We start from the raw sequence: 14,370 nt of genomic DNA, 5'->3' as shown, positions 1-14,370 counted from the left end.
AATATCTAAAAACTGCATTAATGGCTAGTATTATTAATATCTATATTATGCTTATTACCCAATATAGATATTATATCTGAAGAGGTTTGAATAGGGAGCAGTGTCACCATGCAGTCTGCAGTGTAATGTCTGGAAGGACCAATCCACTCTATAAAGAGTAGGAAGAAAAACAATGTTTCTGCTGCAAAACATTAAAGGTGTGAAGGAACAGGAATATCACACAAAAAAAGGGTGTTTATGGTGAACAAAAGAAGACAGTATTTAGGAATATGCATGAGTGGTAAAAATTAGTATTCAAAGAAAAGGAAATCTGGGAGTCATAATCCAAGGGAAGTGTGAAAGGCTGTAATCTATAGGAGAAATGTGAGCTTGGGGAAGATGTAAGCCTGTTATAGTGGAACATTTATCCAGGGGTCACCTGGCATGTCTAAACCGCCCAGTGATTTCATGGTTGGCATTATAGTCCCAATGTTCCAGTCTGCTCCCAAATGTTTGATCATATTCATCTAGCCAATAAGTGGCTTGAACCAGAGAATGTAGAAGTCTGTCCAAGTTATGGAAAGACATCTGGTTTTGGATTGCAATTTGTTTAACTTGCCAGCCACACAACAGTGCAGCCAATTGGATCCAAGGATGCTATTGAATGGATGGCAGTTCTGGAAGCACACCACACAACTGAAGACCTTGCTTTTGATGCTAGGAGCAGCTTTGTAGGAAATTTGGAATGCTAGGTGGTTTCCCACAGAAGAGAGAAAAAAAATCATAAGACAAATAAGAAAGGTAGCAGATGAGAAGAGACCAGTAGTCCTCCTTGTACATAGTTCCTTCTATTCCAGGAATATATCTGTTTCCTCTTCACTGGAATGATCTGAGAACAGCAGTCTCTTTAGTAATATAGAGACCAAAATTGTAGACAGTATCCTAATTGAGGTTATACTTGTGCATAGTACAATTTTGACACAAGGTACCTTGCTTTAAGGGGCGGTGCGGTGGCTCTGTGGCTAACGATCTGCGCCTGTGACTGAAAGGTTGCCAGTTCGTATCCCGTGGCTGGGAGAGGAATCCTACTCCATTGGGCCCCTGAGGAAGGACCTTAACCTAACTGCTCCAGGGACGCCATATAAATGGCTGACCCTGCGCTTTGACCCCAAGGTTCTCTCCCTGTCTGTGTGTCTCATGGAGAGCAAGTTGGGGTATATGCGAAAAGACAAATTCTTAATACAAGAAATTGTATGTGGCCAATAAAGTGATCTTATCTTAGCTTATTTTATTTAATTTTATGCTTTTAACTATCATTATGCTTGCCTTCTATTTGATTCTCCTAATTTTCTAGGAGATGTAAATAATTTTTCTACATAAATATTACTTATTCATAAGTAGTGTCTTCAAGCTTTGTAGTTTCTACCTCCTAAGTGTTCTTTCACAGAAAACACAGCCATGTCTTGCTATAATTTGCATCCATAAGGACCAAGGACAATACCTTAAATCTCTGAACTCATCTTAAGTCTGTCTATTATGTGAAACGTTTTGGGTGGCAGTCATACCTCACCTCCCATCCTTGGCAGGTGGGGTGTAAGACCCTGTTAATGGAGTACTTTAGGCTTAAGGAACCCAAAGCAGTTTCAAAGTACCCAGAGAATGTGGAGCCCCTTATAAAGAATTCTTACAGGACATTATCACAGGGACCAGTTAAAAGACCCACACTGAGACACTGTTGCAATCAGGAGTTAGAGGTGATTAGAGCCCCAGTAGAAGGGTGATGCAAAATTGACTGACAGGGTCTTTGTGATTTAAAAATCTTTTATATAAAAAGAATGGAATTTAGACCACCTTAGTTACTCAGAAACACAGGATTTCTGGTGTACCCAGCCCATTCTTACTTGCATTGTGAACATTTAGGAGATGATAAAACACCAGCTAGTTGTTTTTTACCTTGCGTTTGTCTCTGTTTTTGACTCATCATTTACACCAATATTGTTGCCCTGGGTGTGCATGAGGAGGTCAGGTAATACTGTTTAAATCTAAACCTATGTTTTTGTCCTCCTTGTAGCAGAAGTAGTACAGGTGTACTTGATTTTACACCACTTTACATTTTATCCAAACTACCCCAAAACATATTGAACATCACAATAAGAGATACGATAAGATCACTTTATTGACCATATACAATATCTTGTATTAAGAATTTACTTTTTCACATGCCCCAACATGCTCTCCATGAGACAGGGAGAGAAGCTTGGGGTCAGAGCACAGGGTCAGCCATTTATATGGCACCTCTGGAGCAGTTGGGGTTAAGGGCCTTGCTCAGGGGTCCAACAGAGTAGGATTCCTCTGCCAGCAGCGGGATACGAACTGGCAAACTTCCAGCCATAGGCGCAGATCCTTAGCCACAGAGCCACCACACTGCCCATAAGACCCCTCATAATAAGATGTTGCTGGAATCATTGATCATGTACTTCTGGATGTCCCATTCCCATGTTCTTATCCCCAAAAGTGATGGAATGTGTTAACTTTGTAATAACTTCTCTAAGTAGAACAAACTCGGCACAAGAGGCAAGGCTGATCACTTTTTAGGGGGTTGTATCGTGTGTTGACTTTTGGGTTGCTCTGCACTCCTGTGACATTCTAAACATTGATGGACGTGTTAATGACTCATATGGCTTATGCTTCAAACAGAATTAGATAATGTGGTCTTAAGTGCAGATTGGGTCACATATCTGCAGTATTTTCAATGATCAACGATAGCTTCTATTGATCAATGATAGCTTAGGACCAATGGGACTGCATGTAATAGTAGACCGGGTTACATATATGCCATACTGCATGGAATTCACAAAAAATAGATATTACAAATGTCGCTACCACAAAATGTACTTCATGTGAGTTTTTACATATATAAACATATGAACTTTACATTTCTTTATATAGCTTTATATGGGAAAGATACGAACTGCATTACCTTTGAAAAGGGTTTTGTGATAGTATGCACCATTTTAAATTCAGGTTGCAAAAACTGTTCACCTGATGGATCACAATTTAACACAGGTCCCGTCCATCTAGAAAGTTTAATTATAGTAACTTGTGTAAAAAAACAGAATGTAGTGTGCTGTTTCACGATTGTATCAGTTTCTGTCACAGCATTATGTAATACTTCAAGACTAAAATGTGAATGACTAAAGTAAACTTCTTGGTGGAGTTAAGTCTATGAAAATTTAAGCTGAATTCAAGCTTTTAGTTTTTTATGAGTTCTAACATGAGTGTCATTAGAAAACAACTGATCATAGAATATACTGTATACAATTAAATAACATCTTTAGTTGGTCAATTGACAGTTAATGACAGGCTCTGTAGATGTTCTGTTTTTTTACAGCTGTTTACAATACTTTATATTTGTACTGTATATCTTAATAATTAGTTGCTAGTTACAATGGAGATATTATACAGTATATGTTGTGATTATGAACATTGTAAAATTGTTATCAATTTTGAACATGCTTACCATTTAAGTTTTTAAAATTGTACTAAACTTTTTAATTGTCGTTTTGGATTTATTTAGGCTGTTGACCTTTAGAGTCCAAACCATTAAAATCATCACACGTTTGTGTTGTAGAATCAGAGGGCAGATCTCTTTTTGCTGGCAAGGTACACTTCCTTTCAAGCTTCCATATAGCTTTTTAGTGCTTCTCTTTTAGTATAAATAAAATAGGACTCTGCAAAATGGCAAATAACAAATGATGTCATCATTTTAGGGAACTGGAGCTACAAAATACAGTACATGACACTCAGTAAAATAAACACATGCTCTGGATCAAATTAATGCATGTCATTTGTCTATAAGTAATAATCTGTCACGCTATCTATCTGTGGATAGGCATAAACAGTTTATTTTGTGTTTAGAGTAACTTCCTGGCGGTAGTTAAAGTGACATACAGTTTGTCTGAAATGAGGGAAAACAGATCAGCCCTTCAGATTTTTTTCCCTGATAACCAAAAAATTACTGCATTAACAAAAAAGAGCTCTGAAAAGGATTACTTCTTCCGTTTTAAACTAACTTCAATAACAGTGTGGCTAGTGACAAGGCCACTAAAATCTGATTAGTCGGGTTTTTAAAATCACTGTTTTAAATGTCTTGATTTAGAAAGCTTTTTTTCTGAAGGTTCTGACATTCTAATAAATATTTAATAAATCAACATGCATAGCTGCTGTTGTCAAAAATCTATATTTTGTGGATCACTTTTTATTTTTTAGATTCATATATCAATGTAAAGGTTTTCTGCACATTAGTGAATGAACATCTGACATCTTTGTGTCTTATGGAACAGTGGTTATAACTATGGCTGAAATACATTATTTTCCTATGGCTTTATAAGTGTTAGGTTTTTTGTGTGTACAAAATTAAATGCAAGAACTGTACCCTGGTAAACTTAGAACCCTTTCATTTGTCCATTCTTCCTTGTTATATGTATGATTTAATTAACATTTGGCTATGTATTTTGAGTTTACATTATTTTGAACACTATTTGAAGCTTAAATTATCCAGATAATGGCAATAAAGAATATTTTTGCAATGAGTTTTACAGAATATTTTCTTTTTGCTTTGAATGTATAGTAACTAATAGTTTATTTACATTATATTTCAGGAAATGTAATTTCTGTACACTGGTTTACCCTACAGCGCTTGTCAAATATCTCAAAGACAAAAAACAGCCTGCCAAGAATTGATACTCATAAACAAATCTTTACAAGAACCCTCAAGACTTAGTGTTCTCAGTAAACATCATTCATTTCTTTTGTCAGCATTAATAAGGTCTGTAGGGGTCCAACATAAATTCTGGGTTCATAGTTAGCTGAAGATCGCATCACATACTACAAATAGTATAATTTACTAGTATTATAATTTACTAGACTGATATCATAACTGAATTGGTGCAGAATGAAAGTCTTAATTTAACATTTTTTGTTGAGCTTAGAACCTCAACACATTGTTTTACTCTGTTTTAATTTGATTTGTGGACAGAATGTTTGTTCCATAATGATAATCCGAAACTGCATTTAATTAAATTTATATGCAGACATTTGTCTATTGGAAAAATAATATATTTAATATTTTTGTTTACTTCTTTTTTGTTTAGTTAATATGGATCCAAATGGTAAAACTTTTAAAAAGATATATAGACCTTTTATGTTCAAAGCACTATTAAAAACTTTAACTTTATCCTAACCTGACTTTTTTCTCATTTTGGATTGTATTATATATTGTACACAGTTGTTTTTCTGTTTTATATGATGTATCTAAACAAAAGAAAAGAGAAGGCATAGAGAATAAGGATTGGGGGCTATTTAATTCCTTTAAAACTCTCCAAAATGTTTGAGTTACTGTCTTTTTTTTTTCTGCTTTAAATTGTATGGTTTACTTTATTTTACTCAGAGGTTTCAGTGCACATCACAAATCATAAAACAGTGTTAATGCTACAAAATCTTCACATGACAAGTGATTGATAACCCAGACCAAGTGTCCAGGATCTAAAGGATTTGTAAAGTTTACTTATAGTAGCCCACTGGGTACCTCAGCACTTCATTATTGGAATTAATATGGTATTGTCTTGTGGACTTGGTGTTTATAAGTAGTGGGGGATGTTTATTTAAAACTGTTCTTTTTTAACTGCCGAGATTATTTTAAAATGAGAAATAGTCCCTTTTTCTTGTTTTTGTTACTAATTACATTTTTTTATAAGAGCTGGTTATAAAAAAACTGTATTGGTTTTTGGGAATTAGCATTTTGAGTTGTATCATTCTTTTCAATTATATGAAGACAATGATCAAAGTCAGTGATTTTAATCAGATGTGCCTCTATGTGGTTAACTGTGAAAAAGTTGTCATTTTATGAGGAATAACTGAAAGTAGAACCAAATTCAAGACTAAAGGTAAGTAAATTTAACATGCAAATTTTGAGAGCTTTGACTACAAGCTGAATGAAAAACTACGATGCAGTACAGTAGCAGTTAGTATGCTGTAAACGGTGATTTCCATTAGATATAGTGTATGTTAGCTTGAAGAAAAAATAAAAGAGAAACTATAACTCTCTGCCCCTTTTGTAGCCCCCTTTGGGCCCACATGAATCCCAGTGTGAGACTGTTTCCTTAGAAGAAAAGGGATATTGAGTGCTTGATACATTACATTGGACTGCACAGTTAAAATGATGAACAGTAATAGACATACTGGATTTTATGTATAAACCAAGAAAGACAGATTTGCTGTGCATGTATACCTATGTACATTTCTTTTGCTGTTTTAATAACAGGGAAAAGATTACGTTTGGATTAGATCTTTTTTATTGGAGGGACATAAGACAATACCTTCCAGACTTAAAATGTCAAAGTAAAATCACCTTTAACGCATAAAAGCAAGAATCCTATGTTTCTCAGTGGTTTAGCACACTTTCTCTCCCTTTTTTCGAGTGCCACTTGTGTAAAATCTTCAGTGTGCAGTTTGGCAATTTAGATTAAAATAAACCAAGGTCTGAAGCTGAACGATAATGTTGACCCTATTGTATAAACTGCTAAAATGCACTTCATTGTTTTTACAGTTGATTTGGAGCACATGCGAACTGTTAAAGCTGACAAGCACCAACGGTTTTGCCAAGAAAATGGCCTCATCAGTCAGTTTGTCTCTGCCAAGACCGGGGATTCTGTAAGTAAAATATTGAAGACTTTGTTTCCGTCCTTTACTCCTTTGCTCCATCTAGAGTCTCTTTCTGACATGTTATGTTTCCCCCATTTGGCAGTGTGATGTGGTGTTTAGTGCAATGTTTATGAACTTCAGGAGACTTACTTCACCACGTCCAACACTCTTTTACCCAAACACATGATAACAAACTGTAAAAAATGAGATATCCCAGTTTTACAGAGCATTGCCTGCTTTTTAAAATTATTTTCTTAAACATCATCAGAAAACACCATGCAGTGACAAAATTAATGTAAAGTACACTTGAAATAAATTTGAATTTAGACTTAATTTAGAATTCAAGTTATATGCAACTGTCTTTTTTCATGATATGTTGTCACTGTAGATCTTCACCTCGCTGTTTCAGCAGATCACAATCAGCCATTCCCCCCTTGTTGACACTTTTATTTACATTTTCCTCTTTTAAGAATTAGGCGAAAGTGACATATGATGTCGTGAGTATTAATTGTTTTAGCAACTACAGAACTCTGTTCTATTGGCCCCTCTTTAGGTGGTTAAAATATTTGCATTGACCCCAAATGTGACGTCTGATATTATGATGGGAACAGTTGGTTTTGCCCCTATAACTTGAATAGCTAGGAACAGAAGAATTGCTGTCATTTCCTTTAGAAAATTCTGCTTAAAAAAGTAGAAACCTGAATATGTGATTTAAAAACTAAAATAAAAAGAACAAAAAAACATTTATGTGAGAACTGATACCCAGTATTTTCTTTTTTCCCTCTCCTATCCCTGTCACTTCGAGGTCTTCCTGTGCTTTCAGCGCCTGGCTGCTGACATTCTCGGTATAAAACTGAATAAAGCAGAAATGGAACAGTCACAGGTGAGAACAAAGTTGGATTAAATGATTTTAGGAAGTATGATGATTTTAAATATAGAAAAGCATTTAAAGATAACGTTCTTTGTCTTCCATAACTAAGTGATCTAATACTCTCACAAAGCTTTGGTATCCCTTGTATGTCTGATATTTCCTGTGATGCACATTCTTCATTACAGCTGTGGACACTCATTAATGTAGATCCAAGAAGTTAATGATGTTGAAAAATACAAGAAGTTAATGATGTTGAAAAATGTGGAGGCTGTAGCCTTATTCTTTATATTTGAATGCTACAAATGGCCACCTATCAGATATGCAATCTAGAGAGTTGTAGGTCGAAGTGATAAGATTAAGAAAGCTCCTAAAAAGCTATTAATTCTTCCTATGATATGACTCAGTGGAGACACACTGACTGTGGAAAGCGTAGGAGGGGAGGCAAAGGGTAGGCCATCTCCTATGACCCTGTGCAAGTCTTCGGAGGAGTGTTGAATGTAAGGATGACTAATTAACTCATTGTGGTATATAGTTCTGGAGTTGTCAACAAGCAACAATAAATACAGGGATCACTTTTTGGTCTGTCAGAATCAGCTAAGTGCCTTAATCAAAACACCAAAATAAGATTCCTTTCACTGTCTGACCATGGATAATATCTGAATTTGTGCTTTTAGTGCCTCATACAAACTCATGTAAGAGTTATGTTAAAATCTATAAAGTGACCACCGTGTTATTTTGTTCTTTACTAAAGAATACAAATAATCTAAAATTAAAATAAGATGTAATGTATAAAGTTAAATTGTAGCTTTGATGTCAATTAGTTAATTCTGTGCTTTTGGTATTTCTTCTTTTTTTTATTTTGCAGTCTTACTGTTGTTGTCCATGGACACTCAATAAGCCAATACTAAATGTAATCGACAGTAATGTAAAACCTATCAACAAAATTAGGACACTTTGCCAAAATTAATTTAAAAATAAACAGTGGATTTGTGCATCATTCATATATTTAAATCTAAATGTAAAATTTAAAAATGACATTGTTTACAATAACACAATGTAAAATAGTGTTTAATTAAATGTGAGTAATTGAATATATTGTTAAAATATTCTGATTCATTTGATGTTTTCATAACAAGAAATAGCCATTTGTTTTTTATCTGGACTTTCTTACATAGGTTCAGCGACATGTCTAAATGTTCCAACATTTGCCCTAGAGCCATATGTGCACACTCCTCTCATCCCTCAGGACTAAGAATTTAGTAGGTGTTTGAATTGTTTTTTGTTAGTGTTTTCTTCCGTAACAGTTTCTTGGAGCTTTCCACATTCATAATAAGTTAGTGTAAACTAAAAATATGAGTGTTATAAGCCCAAGACAGGCAAAACTGTGTATAATCTAAGCAAGTATATTTTTATTGGTCTACATTGTTTATGCAGTGCAGAGGCCATTCTTTTTAATCACAGCACTTCAGCATACTGACTTCATTATACTTCGCTAAGTGTGACGTGTTTAGCTCATGAGATTTTCAACAAACACTGCGAGAGCAGTTAATTGCCTGCCAGTTGCCAGAAGTCCTTCTTGATCTCTAATGTACAGGGTTGATGGAGAGGCCAAGACCTGGGAGTCCAAATAAGTCTTATTAACACTGGTTGGTTTTGAGAGCTTTACATGGGAGTCAGTGGCCTTTGCATAGATAACATCAGCATGGGAACCCATTTAATCATGCTCTGTGTTTATTAGATAAGATACTCTGAAGTTGATCAATTAGAAACTCAACATAACACATCATCAGCTAATAAATCTCAAAGGCATTTTGTTTTAAGCAGGCTTCGGTCTGAAGGTACACCTGGAGATCCAGTCTAGTTCATGCCGTTGTTTGTCATTCTTTCATACACGAATTGCCACCAAGTCAAAGTACAAGTCAGTCAGTCATTTTTTTTGTTACAGTTTAAAAATGCTTAACTCAACTGTTCTTTTTCCCTTTTCATGTATTGTATAAAGCCGATTTCAACCCCTGACACCCCTTATTAATTTGTTATACTGCAGAAAAGGAGGAAGTTGTTTATTATCTCAATGTTTTCTGCAAAACTGTATGTGCAGAGGTATGAAAAAGTTAAAAAGGACATTTTCTGTTTGCAGCTATATTTTATCATTTGCTAATTTAGTTCTCAATGGATCCATGTTCAAAAAGAAAAACTAACCATTGCTTTAACTGCTTTTCATGAATGTAAATGGGTGTTGTAGCTCTCTGCTATATTTCAAGGAACTACTTAATTTATAGTAGGCATGTCCTTTTTGCCACGTATCAGGTTTGCATTATAATTAAGCAGCTGTGGCACACAGTATTAATTAAATGCCACAGCTGCTCATTTCAAACTAAAGACAGCTTAATTTTAAGATGTATCATAGTTTAATAATTCATAATATATTCCTCATGTAATGTAAATGATACCATCATTTTCTTTTTGTTTAAGAACATTTTAATTGTTTTTCCTTTCTCATGACTTATGTTGCTATCATTGTCTTCTATTTTTTTCCATTTAACCTATGTTTGTGGTATTTATTCTTTCCTTGGGCTGGTTTGTTGACAGGGTATTGTGAGGGCAGAGCTGGTGAACTACTCACAGGAGGAGGTCCTAGTTACAAGTTCTGAGAAATGTCAAAGTAAAGTCTGTTCCATACAATAGTTAAAGTAGGTGCTTCATGTGACAAATAGATATATTGTGTTACATATATCTATTGTTGCATAGTTTTGGTAGAAGGTACTGAATGTAGAAGGAAACATAGAGGCCCTTGTCCAAAAGCCCCAAAATGATAACTGTTTAAGACTTTAGGGTATATATTTCCCCATTTTAATTTATGATGTCAATCTAACAAGGTGTATGGGATTTATTTTGGATTTCTCATATTTATTCACACAAATAACACATTGAAATCACAGTTACTTTCATTAATCTTTCTGCTTATACACTTGAAAAGTATTGTTGAATAGCAAACATACAAAACTTATTTTTCAGATTTTAACATTACATTGCATTGGCAACTTGTCGTGTTTTAAATAAATCATCTTGAAATATTGTTAATTTTTATGCAAAGACTGGTCACTGATACCAAAGTCAGAGAATAAGTGACAGAGTAAGTCTAGACTTTATATTTAGTTAATAGAACAGGATGCTTACAGTTGTCTTTTCTTTGTCCTTTTTAGTATTGTCACCTTTGGCCTAAATATTATACGACTAATTCTCTTTTCCAGTCTAGGAAAGAAAAATAGAATTTCTCTAGTCAGGCCCCATTCTACTACTTTTAAACCTTGAATTTCGAAGGTGAAGCTTCAATGTCTGAAACTGATTTAATCACTTGGGGCCAGAGCTAAACGATTGGTGGATGGTTTAGCTGCTCATACTCATTAATTATGAATGGTGGAAAAGAAGAGTTATTTAAAGGTCCATTGTTATGAAGTCTGAGTTGTTCTACTCTTCTCCGTAATGGCTCTCTGTATTTTTTCCTAACCACTTGGCATAGTTCGTTCCTCTAACAGTAGTATTGTGTTTTACTCTTATATGTTGTGTTCATAATCACTTTCAGAATACATCACTAATTGTTCAGTGCAGAAATTCTTGGTTAATTGAGATCTCTAATACTTGCACTAAGTGGACACTTCTTTGGGTAAATGTGGATGCCGGGGGTAAATGTCTTTTCACAAGTGAAAGGCAGCATATGAAAGTTGGGTTAATAGTCAAAAAAGACTTCATAGGACCTAATTTCCAGCTTCTTCCATTGATCTCCATCACTTTGAACTCAACTGATCTCTTTGGAGAGCTGATATGTGGGCTCTTACACTTTAAGCACCAACCGTTCATTAATGAATTTCAGCAGCATTTTGATCACCTCGGCCAGCAAGCTGATATTAGTGTCATTTTAGTGACTAACGTTTTTATGAGCTTGGCCTTGATAGTTGTCATTTAGTCAGGAGAACCAGGAATTGTGGAGGAATAAGCTTTCAAATGAATCTCAAACAACATTTCTATACTTTACTTTACATACGTTATTTTAAGAATTAATTCCCCTATAAATGTCATAGCATAGCACTTATGTAAAAAGTTATAGTAGACAGTGGGATATATGCACTGACAAGCAAATATTTGTTCTTAATAAAAGAAAAGAGTTACATACTAACTTGTTTTTCCTTCTCTCTGAAATCAGCGAGTAGTGAAGGCAGATATTGTGAATTACAGTCAGGAGCCTGTGGCACGGACTGTGAATCCTCCTCGGAGTTCCATGTGTGCAGTGCAGTGAACCAGCCACAACCCCTCCTCCAGCACTGGTGACTCCCCACAGGCCTGTTGTTCTCCAGGAACTCGAACTCCATCGTGATCATATCTGCGGCACAGCAAGAGGTTTCACAAACTGACTACACCAGTGTGCGCTGCAAAGCAGCAGGCAACTTTACTGACTGGCCATGGTCCAGCTCCTGGACCACACATGATAGAAAAAATAAAGAAAAATTCGACCTTACCATTATTTCAAATAGTTGACTTTTTTTCCAAAAGGCCTTAGACACATACACACCGTTTTCTATATTTCAAAACAGAAAATAATATAAAGAATTTAAATCAGTGTTTCCTTTCACTGTGTTTATGCTTCTCAAAGAGAATGTATGTACATATTTTTATTATTATGTATACAGTCCATAATTTATAAAAGTTCCTATTGGCATATAAAACCAATGGACATCTTGCAGAAACATTTTTCTCATTCCAGGCATATATAATCTTGTTTTCTGAAGAATCACTATTTTCTAGAATGAAATACTGTATTTAGGGTGTTTATCAATAAACAAAAAGCTAATACATTATTTATTTTATTTTTAACATTTCCTTATTTTATCAACATGACCGTAATGAAATTCTTGCTCTTACTTGAATAGAATAACTCACAGTGAGGAAGAATTTATGAGGAGTCCGAGAAACTATGGCATGTACTGTATGCAACAATTAAAACGATAAATGTGTACAATATAGCGAATCTCAAAACCTTCTTATATAAGGAGCGTGGAATATAAGATACAATAGTAGTTCAGGTGGGTAGCTGCGTCTGCATGCGTAGGCTGCAAAGGAACAAGTAATACGTTTATTCCATGCTGAAAAAAAGAAGAAAGAAAACACTTTTCAGCCGTGGAGCCTTCTTCAGGTGTGGAAGGCTTTACCTGAAGAAGGCTCCACGGCCAAAATGTTGCGTTTTCTTTCTTCTTTTTTTCCAGCATGGAATAAACCTATTGTTCCTTATAAGATACAATATTCTTTTTGCAAATTCAAAGACTATTCAAATAATTAAGCGGTCTTTAATAATGAATGCTTCAAGATTTTGTAAACAAAGACCTGAACCTCTCTGTATGTTTTGTTATTTTCTGTATATCATGATGTATACGACAGTGTTACCTGTTTTAAATAAAAAAAAAAACCCTCACATTTCATTTTATTTTTAATTTGGTTTTTAACCTGTTGGTGAAGTGGAACCTTCAGTTTCACAGACATTACTACCTGAGAAATTTCAGTTCCCAATAAGTTTCAGATAATGTGAAACACCCACAGCTTGTAGCCAAATATTTGAAAATAACGTAAAAATAATGTAAATTGTTATTTCTATTTTTAGAGTGGGACAAATGTACCGCTACATCTTCATCTAGAAACGGTAAGCTGTCAGAAAAGGAGATGTATAATTTAAAAATACACAGAACATGACACAAGACAAAGGCAATGTAAGTTTTAGTAGAAGACATTTTCTTCAAAGGCACTAATCCATCAGGTGCTTACTAATATGTATTATGTAGAATTTTCTTGTCTTTTTATTTACTAATAATTAAAAACAAGGATATTTTTTAACATGGAATTACACACAGTACCTCGATGAGACCTTTTTGAAAACAATATTCTAAAATTGTTGCTTTTCATTTTATTTTAAAATATATTTCTAGATATTTTTATGATTGGCAAAGAAAACTTAATACTAAAACATCCTTAATATTTACTGTATATTGTGGTTTTATGTTTCATATATATCTTAAGGACCAAAAAAATATATTTACACTAAAGGGTATAACATCATATATAGACAAGCAATTAACTGTTTGGATTACTTGCTTAATCCACAGTGTTTGCATTATCTCTAAAATATGTTTAGATGTAATTTGCTACTGAAAAATTCCCTTGTTGCAATATTGATCCTGTATTTTTTTGATACAACTGAAGTTGAATTTGTGAAATTCAGTACTTTACTTTGTGAATCCAATGACTTCCTCCTGTTCAATGTCTACTTGTGTTTTTCAGATACATATTTCAGTTGTAATCTGAATGTATTTGTTACATACTCTTTACATTTACCAAGCATGTTTGTGATATGAATATAATTTTGTGTTCATAAATGTAAAATGTGAAATAAGATAAAATACTTTTGAATTCAATTTTAATTTGTGTGTTGTATGAAAAAATGAAGCTGGGATTTTAAAGGATTATTCAATTAAATCATTCAGTGATTTGGATGAAAATAACTGATTTTGGTATCTGTTCATTGTTTTTATTAATCATGACATTTGCCATGACATAAAGTCATTGTTTTTTGTCTAAGGGATTTGTACTGTTCTGTTGGGAAATGTTCCATGGAAGGCTTTTGTAAGATTACAAGGTTAAAAAAAATCTTTAACACTGCTGAAGGTTAGAGATATATTTCATATTTCGTTATTCCTCTCTGAGACAGAAAGGATTACAGTTCTAGGACTTTTGTCTAATTTTTCAGTGTAGAGTTGTGACCTTTGACATGCAAG

The 14,370-nt window shown here is 34.3% G+C and overlaps 1 protein-coding gene across 5 annotated transcripts in view; it reads left to right on the top strand.

Annotated features, from left to right (window-relative positions):
• rab28 (RAB28, member RAS oncogene family) overlaps positions 1–14,010 on the top strand; it is a 41,548-nt gene extending 27,538 nt beyond the window's left edge. The window contains exons 5-8 of one of the 5 annotated variants that reach the window (XM_015345039.2): positions 6,587–6,690; positions 7,505–7,564; positions 10,142–10,214; positions 11,754–14,010. In XM_015345039.2, the coding sequence (XP_015200525.1) occupies positions 6,587–6,690; positions 7,505–7,564; positions 10,142–10,214; positions 11,754–11,878 (362 nt within the window). In that variant the 3' untranslated portion in view covers positions 11,879–14,010. Of the gene's footprint in view, positions 1–6,586; positions 6,691–7,486; positions 7,565–10,141; positions 10,243–11,753 lie in introns of all 5 variants that reach the window. The other 4 variants (XM_015345038.2, XM_015345040.2, XM_015345041.2 and 1 more) reach the window with 4 other exon arrangements.
• Positions 14,011–14,370: the final 360 nt, after the last annotated feature.

Source organism: Lepisosteus oculatus, chromosome 1 (assembly GCF_040954835.1).
Source record: "Lepisosteus oculatus isolate fLepOcu1 chromosome 1, fLepOcu1.hap2, whole genome shotgun sequence".
Classification (NCBI taxonomy): domain Eukaryota; kingdom Metazoa; phylum Chordata; class Actinopteri; order Semionotiformes; family Lepisosteidae; genus Lepisosteus; species Lepisosteus oculatus.
Note: the sequence above shows the minus strand (reverse complement) of the source record. Positions and strands in the feature narration are given on the sequence as shown.